General features: G+C 29.8%; 1 protein-coding gene and 1 pseudogene across 1 annotated transcript; both read right to left on the bottom strand.

Moving 5' to 3' along the window:
* Positions 1 to 4949: 4949 nt before the first annotated feature.
* LOC124916078 lies at positions 4950 to 10684 on the bottom strand (annotated as a pseudogene).
* A 6771-nt stretch (positions 10685 to 17455) lies between these two features.
* Positions 17456 to 19557, bottom strand: LOC124915025 (cytochrome P450 81Q32-like). Its single transcript, XM_047455670.1, has 3 exons — positions 19009 to 19557; positions 18136 to 18502; positions 17456 to 18064 (listed from the first exon to the last, which is right to left on the bottom strand). The coding sequence occupies exons 1-3, from the start codon at positions 19539 to 19541 to the stop codon at positions 17456 to 17458; spliced, it is 1509 nt and encodes a 502-aa protein (XP_047311626.1). The 5' UTR covers positions 19542 to 19557.
* Positions 19558 to 20768: the final 1211 nt, after the last annotated feature.

Genomic DNA, 20768 nt, shown 5'->3' with positions numbered 1-20768 from the left:
CCCACACTTCTATTATTCACACCTCCGGACCACTTCTCACATACCTCTAAAATTACTTATTTATCTCTCTCACTTTTATATATTTATCTTTCTTATATTATTTTATTTAATTATTAAGTTTTTTTTATCAATAAATATAATTAATTAATTTTTAATATATATTTATTTTATTTTATTTATTTAATTAAAAATACAAAATATTATTATTTTTATATTATAATTGTTTAAAATATATAAAATATTGAAGTGTGTTGTAATTTAATAAAATATAAATATTTAATATTTTATAATATTAATTATATATATATATATATATTAAAATACTTATAAAAATTGAATTATATATATTTTAAAATTGAATGATTCAATTTTTTTTATAAATAAAATTATCTATCAAATAAAATAAAATAAAGTCTTTAAAATATTATATATTAATAATTAGTCAGTATAATAGTTTACTTAATAATATTATATATTAATAATTAGTCATAAGCATAATATTTTTAATAATAGGTTGTCTTACCTGGGGCTACCTAGGGCTGCCCAACCTAATTAGCAAAATCAAATCTAAATCACAATTCTGATTTTATTTGATTGATAATTTTATTTATAAAAAAATTGAATTATTAAACTATTATTTTTATAAATATTTTAATATATATATATATATATATTTATATGATTAATATAATAAAATATTAAATATTGATATTTTATTAAATTAGGACACACTTTAATATTTAATATATTTTAAACAATTATAATATAAAAAAAATAATATTTTGTATTTTTATTATATAAATAAAGTAGAAAAAAACATATTAAAAATTAATTAATTAATTATATTTAATGATAAAAAAACTTAATAATTAAATAAAACAAAATAAGTAAAATAAGAAAATTAAATATATAAAAGTGATAGAGATAAATAAGTAATTTTGTAAGTGAGTGAAGAGTGTGGTTGGGTTGGGAATATCATAAAGGTGGAAAAAGAACCTCCCTAATTCATATATCTCACAAACAAATAACTTAAAAAAATCAGACTTAAAACCATAACCATTTAAAATCAAGTTGCAAAAGACAAAAAAAAAAAAAAAAAAAAAAAAAAAAAAAAAAAAAAAAAAAAAACATTACCACAATTGCTACCAAACAAAAAAGCCTAGAACTACAACCACTTAAATCAAGTTGCAAAAGATGAAAAAAAAACTTCTCTATTCCAATTCAAAAATAAAATAAGAAATATTACCATGCTAAAAGTTTGATCCCTATAATTATAAAATAAATAAGAACTATTTGATTGAGTTCTTGAAGAGAAAGATTGAAATAATATTATTGATTGAATGAGTAATCTTTATCTATTTATAATAGTAATAGAGAAATAACTAAATTGAAAAATTATAGGAATTAGTTATTATAATTAATAGGAGATAAATAAATAATTTATCTTATTTATTTAATACTTTATCATCCCCTTTAAGTGAAAATATGAGACACAAACCATGAGCTTGCTACGTAAAAGAGCAAATCGATGAGAAGAAAGACCTTTGGTGAAGATATCAGCCACTTGATCTTCAGTAGGAATGTACTGGATGAGTAATTATTTACGATCAACTTTTTCTCGAACAAAGTGAAAATCGATTTTAATATGTTTTGTGCGAGCTTGAAATACCGAGTTTGCTGATAAGAATGCGACACCAATATTATCACACCATAGAACTGGGGAAGAAGAAAGTGAAACTCGAAGTTCACTAAGTAGAGATTGAATCCAACAAAGATCAACAGTTGTATATGCAAGAGCACGATATTCAAATTCAGTACTAGAGCGAGCAACTACTTGTTGTTTCTTAAAATTCCAAGAAATGAGGTTGTCACCTAGAAAAATACAAAATCCAGTTGTTGAATGACGATCATCGGGACATCTTGCCCAGTCAGCATCAGAGTAGGCAGCAAGAGTGAATTGTGAATTTGGACAAAGAAAAATCCCATGACGAGGAGTATGACGAAGATATCGAAGAATACGTTTAACTGCTCTCCAATGAGAAGATGTGGGAGTTTGCATGAATTGACAAGCTCGATTGACAACAAAGGCTAACTCAGGACGAGTTAGTGTAAGATATTGTAGAGCCCCAACTATACTACGACAGAGAAACGAATCAGATAAAGGATCACCATCATGTTTAGAAAAAGATGAGCCAACAGAGATGTGAGTGTGTAATGGCTTTGCTTGAAGCATATCAACCCGAGCGAGAATATCGTCAATATACTTGGATTGAGAAAGAAATAAGCCATCTTTGGTACGAGTGGCTTCCATTCTAAGAAAGTAATGTAATTGACCTGAATCTTTAACAAGGATAATTTATTTAATTGAAATATAACTTTTGTTAGAAACGATTTAGAGTTGCCTGTGAGAATAATATCGTCAACATATACTAAGAAGTATGCTGTTATTTGAGGTGCATGATACGTGAAGAGAGCCGTGTCAGATTTCGATTCATTGAAATCAAGAGATAGTAAAGCAGTCCGGAGAGTATCATATCAGGCACGAGGAGACTGTTTAAGACCATATATAGCTTTATGAAGTTTGCATATATGATTAGAAAAATCTAGATGGACAAAACCGGGTGGTTGTGCCATGTAAACTTCTTCTTGTAGAGACCCATGAAGAAATGCATTACTAATATCAAGTTGATGAATGAACCATTGATAAGATATTGCCAAAGAAAGAATAACACGAATAGTAGTGGGTTTTGCCACAGGACTGAATGTCTCTTCATAATCAATACCTTGTTGTTGATGGAATCCTTTAGCTACGAGATGTGCTTTATGTCGATCAATAGACCCGTCAACTTTATTCTTGAGTTTGAAAACCCATTTACGTCCAACAATATTATGAGATGGTGTACGAGGAATAAGAGACCGTGTTTTATTTTGAATAAGAGCGTTATATTCATTTTTCATAGCAAGACGCCATTGTGGATCCTTATTAGCTTTGGTAAAACATGTAGGTGTAGTAGCGGAAGAAGTAGTAGTGAGAGCTAATGAGGACATATATCGTTCTTTATTGTGTGTGATCATCTGATGAGTAGAAAATTTATGTGCATTAACTGTTGTGATAATTGGTTGTGTTGAAGGAACAGTAATAGTAGTAGAAGAAGATGATACATTGTTTGGTGATGTTGTGGAGGTCGAAGAGGGTGATAATGGAGACGGTGAAGTGATATGAGATAATAGAGGTGGTATTGATGAATTAAGTATAGTTGTTGGAAGAGATGTCTCATTATCTTCTTGTGGTTTAGGCAAGTGCACAAGGTCCTTACTTTTGAAAGGAAAGGAGAGTTCGTCAAAAGTGAAATGTCGAAAGATAAATATTCGTCCAGACAGAATTTGAAGACACTTATAACCTTTATGAGATGAGCTGTAACCAAGGAAACTGCATTCAGTAGTATGCAAATCGAGTTTGTGTTGATTGTACAGCCGTGTGAGTGGAAAACAAGAACACCCAAATGTTTTTAAAATACCATAGTCAGGAGAAGAGTTAAATATACTCTCGAATGATGAACGTTGATTTAATGTCGGAGTAGGAAGACGATTGATAAGATATGTGGATGTTTCAAAAGCTTCACTCTAATAATGTAGTGACATAGATGCATGAGCCAATAAAGTGAGACCAGTTTCTGTAATATGACGAATTTTTCGTTCAGCAATACCGTTTTGCTCACTAGTATGTGGGCAAGATAAACGATAAAAAATACCTTGATTATCCGTTAATAATTTGAAATTTCTATATTCTCCTCTCCAATCAGTTTGCAATATTTTGATTTTACGACTAAATAAATTTTCAACAATTCGAAGAAAGTTGATAAACGTATTCAAAACATCCGGCTTTTTCTTTAGCGGATATATTCATGTGAATTTGCTAAAATCATCCTCAAAATGTACGAAATAACGACAATCAGTAGACGGAAATTCAGTAGCAGGTCCCCAAACATCTGAATGAATTAGGTCTAAAGGAGCCATATATGTAGATTTTGAAGCCGAAAAAGGTAGTTTATGTGCTTTCCCATATTGACATGATCCACAAAAAGAAATAGTATTACTACCTAAAAATAGTAATTTAAAGTGTGATATAACTAAAGATGTAGTAGCGCTGAGAGGATGTCTAAGTCGTGAATGCCAAATTTGAGTCGGAGATCGAATACCAATAAATACTTGTTTATTAGAACATGTTGAAAACAAACTTTCAGTAGGTTCAATGCAATAAGTCCGTCCTTGAGTAATCCTTTAAGAAGCAATATCTTCGTATCTCCGTCTTTAATAAGACAAACATTTGGGTGGAATTCAAAAAATACGTTATTATCTAATGAAAATCTCGCAACACTCATCAGATTTTTAGTAATATCCGGAACGTGTAAGATATTACGTAAGTATAGAGATTTTTGTTGATTTAAAATTTTAGTGGTACCAATATTATAAATATTTATAAGCATACCGTTTCTGACTTTGATAGTTTGAGTACCTGTATAAGGAGGATGTATGTGTAGATTATTAAGATCGAAAGTAATATGGTCGGTAGCACCTGAATCTGGACACCAAGTGGGATCTACAATAGTAGACGATGTAACTAACATTGTCGTAAGATTTGTTGAAGGATTAAAACGAATTATAATTTCTCAATTTATTTAATACTTTATCACTAAAGTAGAATAATTTAACTTAGAACTTTTTTTTAAATGGTGAGAAAGTTTGAAGACTGAACTAATTAATTTTTGGAAAATTTTGAGAATATATATATTTTTTTATTTTAATAAGTTGCATTCGTTTTAAAAAGTGGTGGTGAAAATATAGTTGTGAAACCATAATCTTATTCAACAAAAATAAAATGAAATAGCTAGTATACGTAAACCATTATAGATAGATGCTAAGACAAGATAAAAAATTAATTCAAATGATTATAGATGCTTGTGCAAGATATCACGAGCTTTGCACATAACCTCGAGTGGTTTAGCTTTAGGCATGGAGAGACCCTTCCCCTCATTTAAATCAACCAATTCATTCTCACTTAGTCTTTTCCAATCAAAGCATTGGATCAATGAGCCCAATGCCAATCCCATAATTCGATGAGCTAGGGCTACTCCAAGACAAGCCCTTCGACCCATCCCGAATGGTATTAGCTTGTATCCTTTTTCAGCTTCTCCGTCTTCAAATCTCTCTGGATTAAACTTTTCCGCTTCTTCCCAAACATCAGGATCCCTATGAATGGCCCATGCATTTACTAATAACACTGTTCCATGAGGCACGTCAAATCCAGCAATCTTGCAATCCTCCGAACGGCATATGGGGGACAAGGAGTGGTCCCGCTGGGAACATCCGAAGGGTCTCAGAAATGACTCCATGGAGATAAGGGAGTTTAGCAAGATCGGATTCATCCAATAGGCGGTCTTGGCCAATTTGGGCATCTATCTCTGCCTTCTTTAATGACTCGGGGTGATTTACTAATAGTGACAATGCCCATTCTAATGTTACTGAAGATGTATCCATTCCAGCAAGTATCATAATCTACATGTACAATTTTGTTTAAAAGTGAAACTGAAAAAAATAACTCCATGATTGATTATTAGGTCACTTACTAGTAATAGACCTTTGATGATACCATTAGTATAGTAGTCTGGTTGTTTTTGGTTGTTTTTCTTGTAAAACAAGCAACTGATTAATCATCGAGTTACCGTCATTAGATAACCGACATTGATCTATGAGGCGTTGGAGAAAGGCATCCGTCTTCTTTTGAAGCGCAGACAAATTCTTTTCGTAATTATGATAATCAGATAACCTTAAAATCGGTAAAAAATCTCCGAGAAATGATACACCACCTAACTTGAAAATCTCATCTACAATGTTTACTGATTTCTTAGCCTTCTCAAAATCCAAAAATTCTCCTTGGTTCAAGTGTTTTATTCCGGAAATCATCCTCATTATAATATTATATGACAGCTCTGATAACCTTGATCTATAAGAATTTTACAAACATATCAAAACAAGATATAATTTTTTCAATCCACAATTAAATAATAGAAAATGAACTAATATTTTTATCATATTTTTTTAAATAGTAAATGTAATCATATTATGAAATGGATAATAATTTGCACACAAATAATAGTGAAATAAAAAAAACAAATTATTGTAAACAAATATTTTTCAAACTGTCAATAAAATTTTTCAAAAATTTGTCAATTTCTTAAATAATGTTAGGATGATAACAATAATAAATAATATGTAAGGGGATTGCAATTGTGGAAGGTTTCTACGTTATTTTGGTTTTGTTAATAAAATGATTGATAAATCATTATCATAGTAACAAAACATTAGTTGAAATTCTTGTTTATTAATGCAAATTATTAGCACACAATCATTCAATATTGGATTATATATGGAAAGTAACAGTTGTGTGGATTGGGATCTAGATGAACAATTGTAAATGAATTTATTTGAAAACAATCCGCACCTCATATTGACAGCTGCAAAAGTGGTAGAAGATACTTGATAAAGGTCTCGAAGTAGATGTTTGACTTCGTCTTGTCGAATGGATAAGGAACAGTTGAGGCGGGTGGTCGATAAAATCTCGACCGTTATTAGACGACGGAGGTTTCTCCAATGGTCCCCATAAGGTGCTTCACTCACGGAGGTGTAATTGTTGTTGAGAAACGATCTAATCTAAACACACGATAAAAGAAGATATAAAGATAACGTGGTAAAAAATAATAAAGAACACAAGATATAACGAGGTTCTGCCAACAATGCCTACATCCTCGGGGAGTCGTCCATTCTATTGATATTTCATGGAATAATAATGGTCCAAGTAACCCTAGGTTACAATGTCTCTATTTATAGGAGTACATCAAAAGCCAAAAGACTAAACTACTACTCCTAAGCCCAATAAAGGCTTAAAGCCCAATTACAATATATAAACTCTAATTAAATATGAGCCCAAAACCCAACAATCTTCACATTGGGCGAATACCGCGCTTATTGAGATGTGATGAATAAATTACAAATCTCCATCTTGACGAATTTCACGTTCCTTAGGAAATACACGAGCCGTACCCATCAATCTTCACCTCCACTCCACTCAAGAGCCCTTAGAAGAATAACAATCTCCACCATTAGGTATATCGCGCCATCAAAAAGTTATGAGCCACACATCAATCTTCACTATTCGAGCCATTCACGAGATAAATCATTATACTTCCACTTCCGTTTAAATGCCCTTAGAAGATAAAATCATAGAGCTTATAACAACAAGTAAATTGACAACTACGCTACTTCAGCGACTAGAGACATTCAACAACTCTTCCCAATCTTTGTTCATACCCGTTGACATATGTGGAAACTAGAATTAACAATTCTTTATTATGTCAAAATAATCTTTACCTTTGTTTGCCACAAACTGAGTGTCTTATTTTTCAAGTCCAATAATCGACTGAAACCAAAATACCGAATAGACCCAAGACGAACTTTCATCGTCTACTTTTTCAGAATCAGATATCTATCGAAATTGAGGACATCCAAAACGAACTTTCATCGTCTACTCCTCAAAATAAGATATTGATCAAAAACGAGAAGACCCAAGACGAACCTTTATCGTCTACTTCATAACAAATAAATTAGGCTATCACGACATCTCTTTTCTTTAGCTCAAGATCTGACAAAGTATTTGTCACCCATCTTGCCTTAAACGTTGCATACTCAATCAACTTGAACCTCATACTTCTCCTTGACCAAATTAGCTTGCAATCTGCTAGTTTCTTGAATCCAAAAATGCCTAGCAATCCAAGAATATTATTTCAAGATTCACTATCTCTCTTCAATTGTCTTCACCAATGCTTCAAATGATCATCTATACTCTGAAAGAAATCAAATATCCTTCCATTTGAATTGATCGAACCTCTCATCTAGCCCCTTTTTCATGACTATGAATCCCTATTCAAAGTCTCAATCATCCCATTCATCTAATATATGATCCACAATGTATAGACAATTAAGATAGAATAAAAGAAGTAACAAAATCATCACATTCGAATTAACCGAGTCTCCCATCTAGCCCCTTTTTCATGACTAGGAATCCCACTCAAGGTTTTTATTTATCTTCTCACATTAGAAGATAATGCAATGATTTCTTCTCGGTCGTTTGAGAGTTGCTTTCAAGATGTCTCCACCTCAACTTATAAGTGTCTTTCATTAGTCTTGCTCTTCCTGGTATTTCATTGATAATATGTGTTAACTGGAATTGTTTCAATCCTTAATCACCCGCCAACTCAATGTAATCTTGCAATTTGGCCTAAAGGATTGCCTTGTTAACATGTCGACAATGTTATCATCGGTAAACACCATATAAATAATAACTTTTCATACTCGATCATGTTTTTGTCAAGTGTAAAAAACATAATCTCACCACAATCTTCATCTTGATTAACTCTTCCAATAAGATAAGGTCATAACCAAAAAGATACAAACTTTTTGGTCCTAAATAAGTCAAATAAAATTAAAATTAGGCAGACACTTTAAGCCACAGAAAAACAAACTTCGAGACGTCCAAACCTTGATCCGACCGTTGAAAATGTAGAGGAATGAGTTACCAACCCTCTCGACAAAATCTCAGCGCAATCAGACTCTGTTTGAATCTCCCATCGTCAGTTTGATGAATCCTGTGTGGCTGTAGGTGAAAATCTACTACTAGATTTTCTCTTTACCCCTCTTTTATTTGACTTCTTCAATAACCGGTTTCCAAATAAAAATCTCTCCAAACTTATTTCAGCCGAGAATTTCTTCAAGTCAAAGCCCTCGCCATAGTGAAATAATGTCACTCATGTATGCCAAGACAATAATCGGTTATAATAAAACCTCCAACTAATTTTCAATAAGCATGAAGATGTATCGTTTGTTCTCCACATTCTTCTAGCAAAATCCTGCATAGAAAAGAATCTAACAAACCATATATATGATTAGTGCACTCTCAACTCATACCTTAGAAATTATCATTCTTGGTAGAACCCTTGAGGCATCAACACCCACTTGACAACTTCGCACCAACACTTATCGGGATTGCCAATCAAAACCTACTCATAAGGTTGATGCAAATCCAAATCCGGCTTAAACACACATATCAAAAATACACTCTTGCAAACAAACATTAAAGCCACATGCTTTAATCAGAAAACCCTTTACATGTTGCATCAATTGTCTTCTATAATCTGCAACATCGAATAAGTACTCCACCTTCTTTTTCAACTTCAATTTTCAATCTCCATATTGACGAATATCAAATCTCTTAGCAGATAAATCACATATCTCCATCTTTGAGAAATTCAAGTCAAACAAGCCTTAATACAAATCAAAGATCAAAGCATACAAAGCTTTGAGAGTTTTATTTTTACTTGTGAAAATTGGAATCAAATAGGTCTTAAACCTATTTTGAAAAAGTCTAAGTTGTTGACGCTTCAAAGATTCTTGGCTCCTCTCTATATATTATATTATATCATAATATAATATCTATTTATATGGAATATATATAGAGATATATATGTAAAATATATGGAGATATATATGGAATATATATTGAGATATATATTTTTTCCTTTTTTATACTTTAATAGACCATATGTCCCAAATTAAAAAAGTCAAAAGAATATACCTCATCTTCTTCATTCTGGTGTCGCTGCCTACACGGCGATTTTTCATCACCTGCACCCATTGGCGCCTTCGAGAAGAATAAAAGACCATTGTCTTCTTCTCTCTTCTTCTCAAACCTCGTCACCCAGAACTAAGAAATATTTTAACGACCGTTGACATCTCCTTAGCAATTGAAGATTTCGACTCAAATCTTCACAGCGGCTAATTATTCTACAACCAATGTTGTTTCTCCAATAGCCATCTTCAACAAAAGCACAAATATCCAACAACTTCTTCAATGGTGGTTAGAGTTTCTATCATATCTTCACAAATAGATTATGTTAAACATTCTCAAAACATGCTCTGATACCACTTGTTGAGAAACGATCTAATCTAAACACACGATAAAAGAAGATATAAAGATAACGTGGTAAAGAATAATAAAGAATACAAGATATAACGAGGTTCGGCCAACAATGCCTACATCCTCAGGGAGTCGTCCATTCTATTGATATTTCATGGAATAATAATGGTCCAAGTAGCCCTAGGTTACAATGTCTCTATTTATAGGAGTACATCAAAAACCAAAAGACTAAACTACTACTCCTAAGCCCAATAAAGGCTTAAAGCCCAATTACAATATATAAACTCTAATTAAATATGAGCCTAAAACCCAACAATTGTAGCCAAAGTACTTTCCAACAATAAAAGTTGGCCGGTTGGCTAGAATGATGTCGTTCTTGGTGAAGCATTCTTCAACAGCGGACGGGGAAGATATAATCACAGCAAGCCGGTTTCCTAGTTGAAGGGAGAAGACAGGGCCTAGTTTTTGTGAGAGCTCGTGAAAGGTCTGATGAGGAAGTTCACTTAGGAGATGAAGATGTCCGATAATCGGAAAAGTGGGCGATGGACTAGGAGGAAGGTTTCTCTTTAATCGTTTATGAGATGAGAGAAAGTTTAAAATGATGGCTACAAAGAGGAAGGAGATTAGAGAGGCGTATAACATTAAGGTACTAATTGGATCCATGTTTGCTCCAAGGAAATAAACTTGTGTGTGGTTATCGAAGAAGAATAGAGGATGAGTGAGTATTTATAGAAATATAATTTTTACAATTTACTCTAATTGAATAAATAATTGGAAATTAAAGCTAACTTACTTTTCAGGTAATTATTCATTTGAAATTGTATGTTCAATATATGAATAATAAAATCCCAATAAACTAAGTTATGTCTATCATTCGAGTCTAACTTGTAGTAGAATTATGATATAAAAGTCTAATAGTTGGATTATGGGTAAAATTACAATTATATATATATATATATATATATATATATATATATATATATATATATATATAACATTGACTATAATTTCTTACATCACTTCTTTTAATACAAAATATCATTATTATATATATTATCTTATATTTTAAGAAAAAAATCAACAGGGCAGAAATAAAAAAACCCTTCACCTTATCCTGAAAGCGCCTTCCTCTCATTTAAATTTAAATGTATGTATTTGTAAAACTAGTTCAGTGAGATATGAACTAAAATAAATTCTTTTAAACGTACGTAATATTAAAAATTGGCTCATCTAACTTCTTTACTAACCATGGTTAATTGTTTTTAAAATTTTTAATATTTATTAATTAAATATTTATTTTTCTCTTTTCTTTTTTTTTCTATTAGTTAATTAATCCATTTATCTTTTTAAAGATTTTTTTTTCTTTTGTCAATTTATTTTTTATTAATTAATTAATTTATTTATCTCTTTTTATTAATTTTTTTATTATTTTGTTTATTTCTATATTAACATATATTATTTTAAAATTAGTTAGTCTTTTTTAGGGACTATTACTTGAATATTATAATGTATAAAATAGTTCAAACGTTTGATACTCTAATATTTTCATATCTTGTTCAAATATTTTTATTAAATAATTATTTGTATAATTTTTTTAAAGAAATTTTATTTGCGGCTATTTTTCCACAAGTTGAACACATAGATTACGTACTAGTCATATTTATGCAAATTAGAGTAAAAATTACAGGGAGGACAAATGAATATATTGTTCTATAAACTAACTAATTAAATATTATAGAAATATTGAACTACTTTATAGATTATAATATTCAAATATTAGTCACTAACTCATTTTAAAATAATCTATGTTGATATAGTAAGAAGCAAAATAGTAGAAAGAAATAATAAAAAATAAAATAAAAGAAGAAATAGTGAAAGGAATTAAACGACTTAATTAATTAATAAATAAAGAGTAAAAAAATAGTAAAAGGAGATAAATGAATTAATTAAATAATAAAAAAAAGGAGAGAGAAAAAATGAATATTAAATTAATAAATATTCTTTTTTTAAAAATAATAAACATGGTTACTAATAGACGCTAGATGAACCATGTTGAATAGGAACATTTAAATGAACTACTAAGTTTAAATGAACTTTTATTAGTTGATACGTCTAACTGAGCTATTTGTACAAGTATATACGTCTAGATGAATTTTTTCTTATATTTTAACATTTTTTCTCAAACTTAAGATGAAAAATAATTGAACAACTTAAAGTTGAAAACAAAATAATAAAATGTTGATGATGTATTTTTCAAACTTTAAAAACTCGTGAGCTCCATCCAGTTACAGGATGGCAGTGTGTTAATTGATAAACCAACGAAAAAGTAGAATCACATGGGCATTGAATGTTGGGGTGACATTAAACGAATAAACCCCGAAGATACTCATAAGTCTCGAGATCCATTCAATGACATTATGACAATGTGTTACATAAAAAAAATCAACGGAAAAGATAGAATTCGCATATAATGCTGAATGAAAAAATATTAAAAAAAAATTCATCCTAACTAAATGTTTTCAATGCGTTGACTAAATAATTAGATAAAACATTATTATGGTTACTGAAAAAAATCAACCGAATTATTAAATTTTTTTTTTTATTAAAAAAGATAATAATAAATATCCTCCTTCAATGGTCAAATTAAACATATTATTATTAAAATTTTATTTTATATTATCTTAATTCTTACCATTATTTAAACTTTTTTATAAAATAACATATAAATAATTTGTACTTAATCAATTATTTATAATATCTTTGAAAATTTTATTTAAACACCTATTATAAAAAAAAATCAAAATTATATACATACATTGTTAAGATAATAAATAAATAAAACATCCATCCTCATTCCCGATAATATTGTTTATATTTTTGTTGTTCAAAGTTTACGTTTGATCTGAATTTGAAAAATCATTATAACATATAGAAATAAATAAATAATCAAAACTTTAATATATCATAATATTTGTAATTATTTCATCAATTAATTTAAATAATCTTTTACAATTTAATTTTCCCCTCCATAACTAAATAAAAAAAAAATAAATAAAATTATTTATTTTATATTTTTTTTAAAGTTAGAGAAAACAAAACTAAATAGTTTAGACACTATATACTATTATTATTATTATAATAATAATAATAATAATAATAATAATAATAATAACTAGCATTTAGCCTGTGCATTTGCACGATTATTATTATAAAAATCGTGAAAAAAATTACGGATAACATTTTTTATTTTTAACCGTTTTAAGTTTATGGGTGGGTCAACCCACAATCCAACCCAAATATCCATTTACTCAACACCTATATAGATTAGTTAGTTAAAAAGTTGAACTTATATTAATATTAAAACGTCCCGCGTTTATCAAATTTGGTGTTGAATTTAAAATAAAAAGTCTTTGTAGCCTAGTTGGTTAAAGAGTTGTACTTGTTTTGTTAGGTTGCAAGTTCGAAACATACCTCTAGCATTTTTAATTTTATTTTTAACCGTTTTAAATTTAAAAGTGGGTCAACCCACAATCCGACCCAAGTATCCAAATTAACCACAGCTCTCGACCCGGCAATCCGGACACTTTAAAAATTAAGCATCATTATATATATAGATTATTTTTATTATTATTATTATTATTAAAGCTCAATAGTCGGTCAACATTTAACACTAACAAAGTCTTCCATTTGGAACATTACTTTAATTGAATTTTCCAAAATCATACATGCTTAACTCATATATTTCAAGAACAAATTCCATATAAATTAACTCATATATACCATCATAATTGTCATTTTTGCATTAACTAGCTAGGATTTGAACCCTTAATTTCAGGTAAGATTTAAAAAATATTATATATGCATAAATAAAAAAATATTTCAAATAAGTATATATATATATTTATATTATATATTAAAAAATAAATAAAAATAAAAATTATTTTTTAATTTATTTTATATAGTTGAATTTATTTTATTATTATATGTATATAAAATGTTATATATATATATATATATGAATATGAATATGAGAGGAGTATTTATATTATGAAAAATGATAGGAAAAGCGATGTTGAAACAACATTCCTCCAACGACACCCATTTGATTGTCACAGTGAAAAAAAGCAGGGGTGGATGAAAAGTGATTTATTTTTTTTAATAAGGATTTGTTATTTTTATTTTTTTAATCTCTTTTCCTCTCAATTCTTTCTCTTTCTCATTCTTTCCATTTTTGAATCTTTCGTCTTCTTCACCTCCTCGACGATTTCTTCTCCATTTTTGAACCTTTCCTTTTTCCGCGACTTCGAAATTCGGCTATTTCTTCTTCATTTTTTTGAGACTTCGGAATTCAGCGATTTCTTCTTCCTTGTTATGCGACTTCGGACTTCGGCGATTTTTTATTCCTATCTAGCTTTGAAAATGGTAATCCTAAAATCAATGTCGAACAACAATGTTAGTGAACAACTAAAACCCTAAAATTGTTTTACTTCTACTTTTCAGGAGAATCAAATTCTTTCAACTAAATCTAAGGGCGAATCCAAGTACGAGGCTGCCCGGATAGTCCAAAATATTGTGTATGTATTTGAAAATAACGACGGTAAATTACTATCGTTATGGATGATTTCCTGTCGCTAAAAGGTACCAGTGACAATAATCTTGGTTTATTTTGCTTGTTTACTTGATATTATTATCAAACTAGCCCAGATAGATTTTTTAATAAAAAAATTAGCCCGAGTTGATTTCAAATCCTGGCTCAGCCCCTTGACTACATCCAAGTCCAACATTTACAGAAGGTAAGTTCCCAAAAACGATCATCCTGTAATTAGGGTTTTCAGTATTTGGAAACTGTATTTAATTGTGTTTTTGGTTTTTGTATCTGAGTTAGGAAATTTGAGTTATTAGTTTATTAGTTTTCTAAAAGATACATGACAAACCTAGAATTTATTCCTATTACTGCTTTCTGTTTTCTATTTTGAGTGAGGAGATACATGACAAAACAAGAATCAATAACAATTGTAGAAGGCTATGACCTCGTCATGTTTTTATTCATATTTCTATTTTCTGTTTTTGAGTTAGGAGATTTAATAACATGGTAAAGTAAATACATACAATAATGGAAATTCTGAAATTGAAAGATTAGCTGAATTATGTTTGGAGATTAAGAACTTGAGCAATTGGTTTTTGTAATGGCCATGTACAAGATCAATTGGCCTCAAACATCCCGAACATTTCCATGTACAAGACCAATTGGTCCCGAACATCCCGAACATGGCCATGTAAAAGACCAATTGATCTTGTACATGGCCATGTTCGGGATGTTCAGGACCAATTGGTCTTGTATATGGCCTTGTATTGTACCAATTGGTCTTGTACATAGCCATGTTCGAGATGTTCGGACCAATTAGTCTTGTACATGACCATGTTTAGGATGTTTAAAACCAGTTGGTCTTGTACATGGCCATGATCAGGATGTTTAGGACCAATTAGTCTTGTACATGGCCATGTACAAGACCAATTGGTCCATTATAAGACCATATACAAAAACAATTGGTGTTGTACATGGCCATGTTCAGGACCAATTACCTGGTAGTGTGCATATTTTTGTGCCTATGTGTGTAAGTATCATTTGGTGGTGAACAACCTACCAAAAAGAGTTGTAGAAATTATCGACAACCGGTCAATACTAGCAGGCATTCCGTTCGAGAATAATTATGAGAACGTCCCGATAATACTGGAAAAATTGATGGATTTTTTTGCAGTTTTATTAGTGTCTTGTCGCCACTGAACTATCCAATTTCAATTTTTCTTTGCTGACCATGTATTGGCAAGACAATTTTAACAACATCGATTCCTATAAATAATATTGTTAGGTCCTTTTTATTATACTCAGAGGTCCATTTAATAATATTGTTAGATCTCTTTAATAATAATGCAAGGTCTTTTAATAATACTGCGAGGTCCCTTTAATAATATTGTTATGTCCCTTTTATTATACTTTGAGGTCCCTTAAATAATACTGTTAGGTCCCTTTTATAATACTTCGAAGTCTCTTTAACAATATTGTTAGGTCTCTTTAATAATATTGTTTGATCTTTTTTATAATTTTTTTATGTCCAATGTAATGCTTCTAACACCAATTTAAATGTTGTTTATGTGATGATATTTGTGCTTATTTGTGTTAATTCACATTATTATCTTACAGTATATAACATGGATAAAAAAGTAATTGAAAATATAGATAATCGAACACTACTAAAGGATATTACGTTCGAGAATAAATATTCTCTCCAATTTCAATATGACACTACTTACAATGAATTGGAAAGATGATACGAATGACATTGATTGTGGAGTATACCTTATGAGACATATAGAGACTTACTTTAGTGATAAAGAAGTGGGATTTCTAGATCAATTTGAAAAATGCCAAAATGATGCTTAAATGGTTAAGGATTAATTTCATGCCCCGAATCTTGAATTCAACCCACAACGATAATAGGAGACAAGTGGAGCAATCAATTACATAAATATACAAATCATATTAAATAATGAGCCTGAAACTTTCATTTTAATTCCCTACCTATAACATGGATTCATTTGATTCATTTAATTTTTTCTATTTTATTATTTCAAATTAAAGATACAGTTTATTTACATATTGATCTTGAGTTTGTATGATATATATCTCATTAATGTGATTAAGATAATATGAAGTTTAAATATAAAAAAGGGACTTCGCTAATATATAAGAGGGACCTCACAGTTTTAGATAAAGAGTTGAAAAATTAGAGAGAGTTGCTACAATGTTAGAAAAGAGGAGGGGTTTCCCCACAAGTATTATATTACAACATACAAAATTTTCATACAATTACTACTTTTGTTTAATGTTGTCCCCACAAGTATGATCTTCTGGATATGTTTGAGAGGACAAAAGTGATGTGAAAGAATATTGAGTCAAGACTAGATAATTCCATTGTTGTTGTTGTTGCGTTGAATCATGCACTATTGTTGTTATTGCGTTAATTCCCTTATTTTGATCCCTTTTGTTCATAAGTGTTTAGATTATAAATTGTTTACGTTTGATTGGTGGTCAACCTCTATCCCTAACTCTCACGAGAGAATGAATAAATTGTGTTGGTGCATAAGGTGTATATGAAGAATGTGTATATGAATAATTTAACTTAGAACCTTTTTTTAAATGGTGAAAAAGTTTGAAGACTGAACTAATTAATTTTTGGAAATTCTTGAGAATGCTTTTTCTTATTTGAATAAGTTGCATTCGTTTTAAAAAGTGGTGATGAAAATATGGTTGTAGAACCATAATCTTATTCAATAAAAATAAAATTAAAGAGTTAATATACATCAATGTAAAGGTAAACCATTATAGATAGATGCTAAGACAAGATAAAAAATTAATTAAAATAATTATAGATGCTTGTGCAAGATATCACGAGCTTTGCACATAACCTCGAGTGGTTTAGCTTTAGACATGGAGAGACCCTTTCCCTCATTTAAATCAACCAATTCATTCTCACTTAGTCTTTTCCAATCAAAGCATTGGATCAATGAGCCCAATGCCAACCCCATAATTCGATGAGCTAGGGCTACTCCAGGACAAGCCCTTCGACCCATCCCGAATGGTATTAGCTTGTATCCTTTTTCAGCTTCTCCGTCTTCAAATCTTTCCGGCTTAAACCTTTCTGCTTCTTCCCAAACATCAGGATCCTTATGAATAGCCCATGCATTTACTATTAACATTGTTCCACGAGGCACGTCGAATCCAGCAATCTTGCAATCCTCCGACGACATGCGGAAGAGGAGTGGTCCCGCTGGGAACATCCGAAGAGTCTCAGAAATGACTCCATGAAGATAAGGGAGTTTAGCAAGATCAGATTCATCCAATAGGCGGTCTTGGCCAATTTGGGCATCTATCTCTGCCGCCGCCTTCTTTAGTGACTCGGGGTGATTTACTAATAGTGACAATGCCCATTCCAATGTTATCGAAGATGTATCCGTCCCACCAAGTATGATAATCTACATGTACAATTTTGTTTAAAAGTGAAACTGAAAAAAATAACTCCATGATTGATTATTAGGTCACTTACTAGTATTAGACCTTTGATGATATCATTTGTATAGTAGTCTGGTTGTTTTTCTTGTAAAACAAGCAAGTGATCAATCATCGAATTACCGTCATTAGATAACCGACATTGATCTATGAGGCGTTGGAGAAGGACATCCATCTTTTTTTGAAGTGCAGACAAATTCTTTTCGTAATTCTGATAATCAAATAACCTTAAAATTGGTAAAAAATCTCCGAGATATGATACACCACTTAACTTGAAAAACTCATCTACAATGTTTACTGATTCCTTAGCCTCCTCAAAATCAGAAAATTCTCCTTGGTTCAAACGTTTTATTCCGGAAATCATGCTCATTATAATATTATATGACATCTCTGATAACCTTGACCTATAAGGATTTTACAAACATATCAAAACAAAATATAATTTTTTCAATCCACAATTAAATAATAGAAAATAAACTAATATTTTTTTCATATTTTTTAAAATAGTAAATGTAATCATATTATGAAATGGATAATAATTTGCATACAGATAATAGTGAAATAAAAAAACAAATTATTGTATACAAATATTTTTCAAACAGTCAATGAAATTTTTCAAAAATTTATCAATTTCTTAAATAATGTCAATATGATAACAATAACGAATAATATGTAATGAGATTGGAATTGTGGAAGGTTTCTACCTTATTTTGGTTTTGTTAATAAAATGATAGATAAATCATTCTTAGTAACAAAACATTAGTTTATATTCTTGTTTATTAATACAAAGTATTAGCAAACAATCATTCAATATTGGATCTATATATGGAAATTAACAGTTCTGTTTTCATGTGTGGATTGGGATCTAGATGAAGAATTGTAAATGAATTTATTTGAAAACAATCCACACCTCATATTCACAGCTGCAAAAGTGGAAGAAGACACTTGATAAAGGTCTCGAAGTAGATGTTTGACTTCGTTTTGTCGAATGGATAAGGAACAGTTGAGGCGGGTGGTGGACAAAATCTCGACCGTTATTAGACGACGGAGGTTTCTCCAATGGTCCCCATAAGGTGCTTCACCCACGGAGGTGCAATTGTAGCCAAAGTACTCTCCAGAAATAAAAGATGGCCGGTTGGCTAGAACGATGTCGTTCTTGGTGAAGCATTCTTCAACAGCGGACGGGGAAGATACAATCACAGCTAGCCTGTTTCCCAGTTGAAGGGAGAAGACAGGGCCTAGTTTTTGTGAGAGCTCTTGTAAGGTCCGATGAGGAAGGTCGCTTAGGAGATGAAGATGTCCGATAATCGGAAAAGTGGGCGATGGACTAGGAGGAAGGTTTCTCTTTAATCGTTTATGAGATGAGAGAAAGTTTAAAATGATGGCTACAAAGAGGATGGATATTAGAGAGGCGTATAACATTAAGGTACTAATTGGATCCATGTTTGCTCCAAGGAAATAAATTTGTGTGTGGTTATCGAAGAAGAATAGAAGATGAGTGAGTATTTATAGAAATGTTATTTTTTAATTTACTCTAATTGAATAAATAATTGGAAAATAAAACTAACGTACTTTTTAGGTAACTATTCATTTGAAATTGTATGTTTCAATATATGAATAATAAAATCCCAATAAACTAAGTTATGTCTAACATTCTAGTCTAACTTGTAGTAGAATTATGATATAAAAGTCTAATAGTTGAATTATGGGTAAAATTACAATTATATATATATATATAACATTGACTATAATTTCTTACATCACTTCTTTTAATATAAAATATCATTATTATATATTATCTTATATTTTAAAGAAAAAACTGATTAAAATGTATGTATATGTAAAACTAACTTAGTAAAGATGTGAACTAAAAAAAATTATTTAAACGTAAGTAATATTAAAAATTGGCTCATTTAACCTTTTATTAACCATGATTAATTTTTTTTAAATATTTAAATATTTATTAATTAAATATTCATTTTTCTCTTTTCTTCTTTTTCTTTTTTATTAGTTAATTAATCCATTTATCTTTTTTAAGATTTTTTCTTTTCTTTTGTCTATTTATTTTTTTATTAATTAATTAATTTATTTATCTCTTTTTACTAATTTTTTTTTATTATTTTGTTTATTTCTATATTAACATAGATTATTTTTAAATTAGTTGGTCTCTTTTAGGGACTAATACTTGAATATTATAATGTATAAAATAGTTCAATGGTTTGATACTCTAATATTTTCATATCTTATTCAAGTATTTTTATTAAATAATTACTTGTATAATTTTTTTACAAAAATTTTGTTTGTTCCAAAGGTTGAACACATAGATTACGTACTCTTCATATTTATGCAAATTAGAGTAAAAATCATAGGGAAGGACAAATAAATATATTGTTCTATAAATTAGCTAATTAAATATTATATAAATATTGAACTACTTTATAGATTATAATATTCAAATATTAGTCACCAACTAATTTTAAAATAATCTATGTTATATAGTAAGAAGCAAAATAGTAGAAAAAAATAATAAAAGAAAAAATAGTAAAAGGAGATAGACGACTTAATTAATTAATAAATAAAGAGTAACAAAAAAAATAGTAAAAGGAGATAAATGAATTAATTAAATAATAAAAAAAAAGAGAGAAAAAATGAATATATAATTACTAAATA

The sequence above is a fragment of the Impatiens glandulifera genome, chromosome 9 (genome assembly GCF_907164915.1).
Source record: "Impatiens glandulifera chromosome 9, dImpGla2.1, whole genome shotgun sequence".
Classification (NCBI taxonomy): Eukaryota; Viridiplantae; Streptophyta; class Magnoliopsida; order Ericales; family Balsaminaceae; genus Impatiens; species Impatiens glandulifera.
Note: the sequence above shows the minus strand (reverse complement) of the source record. Positions and strands in the feature narration are given on the sequence as shown.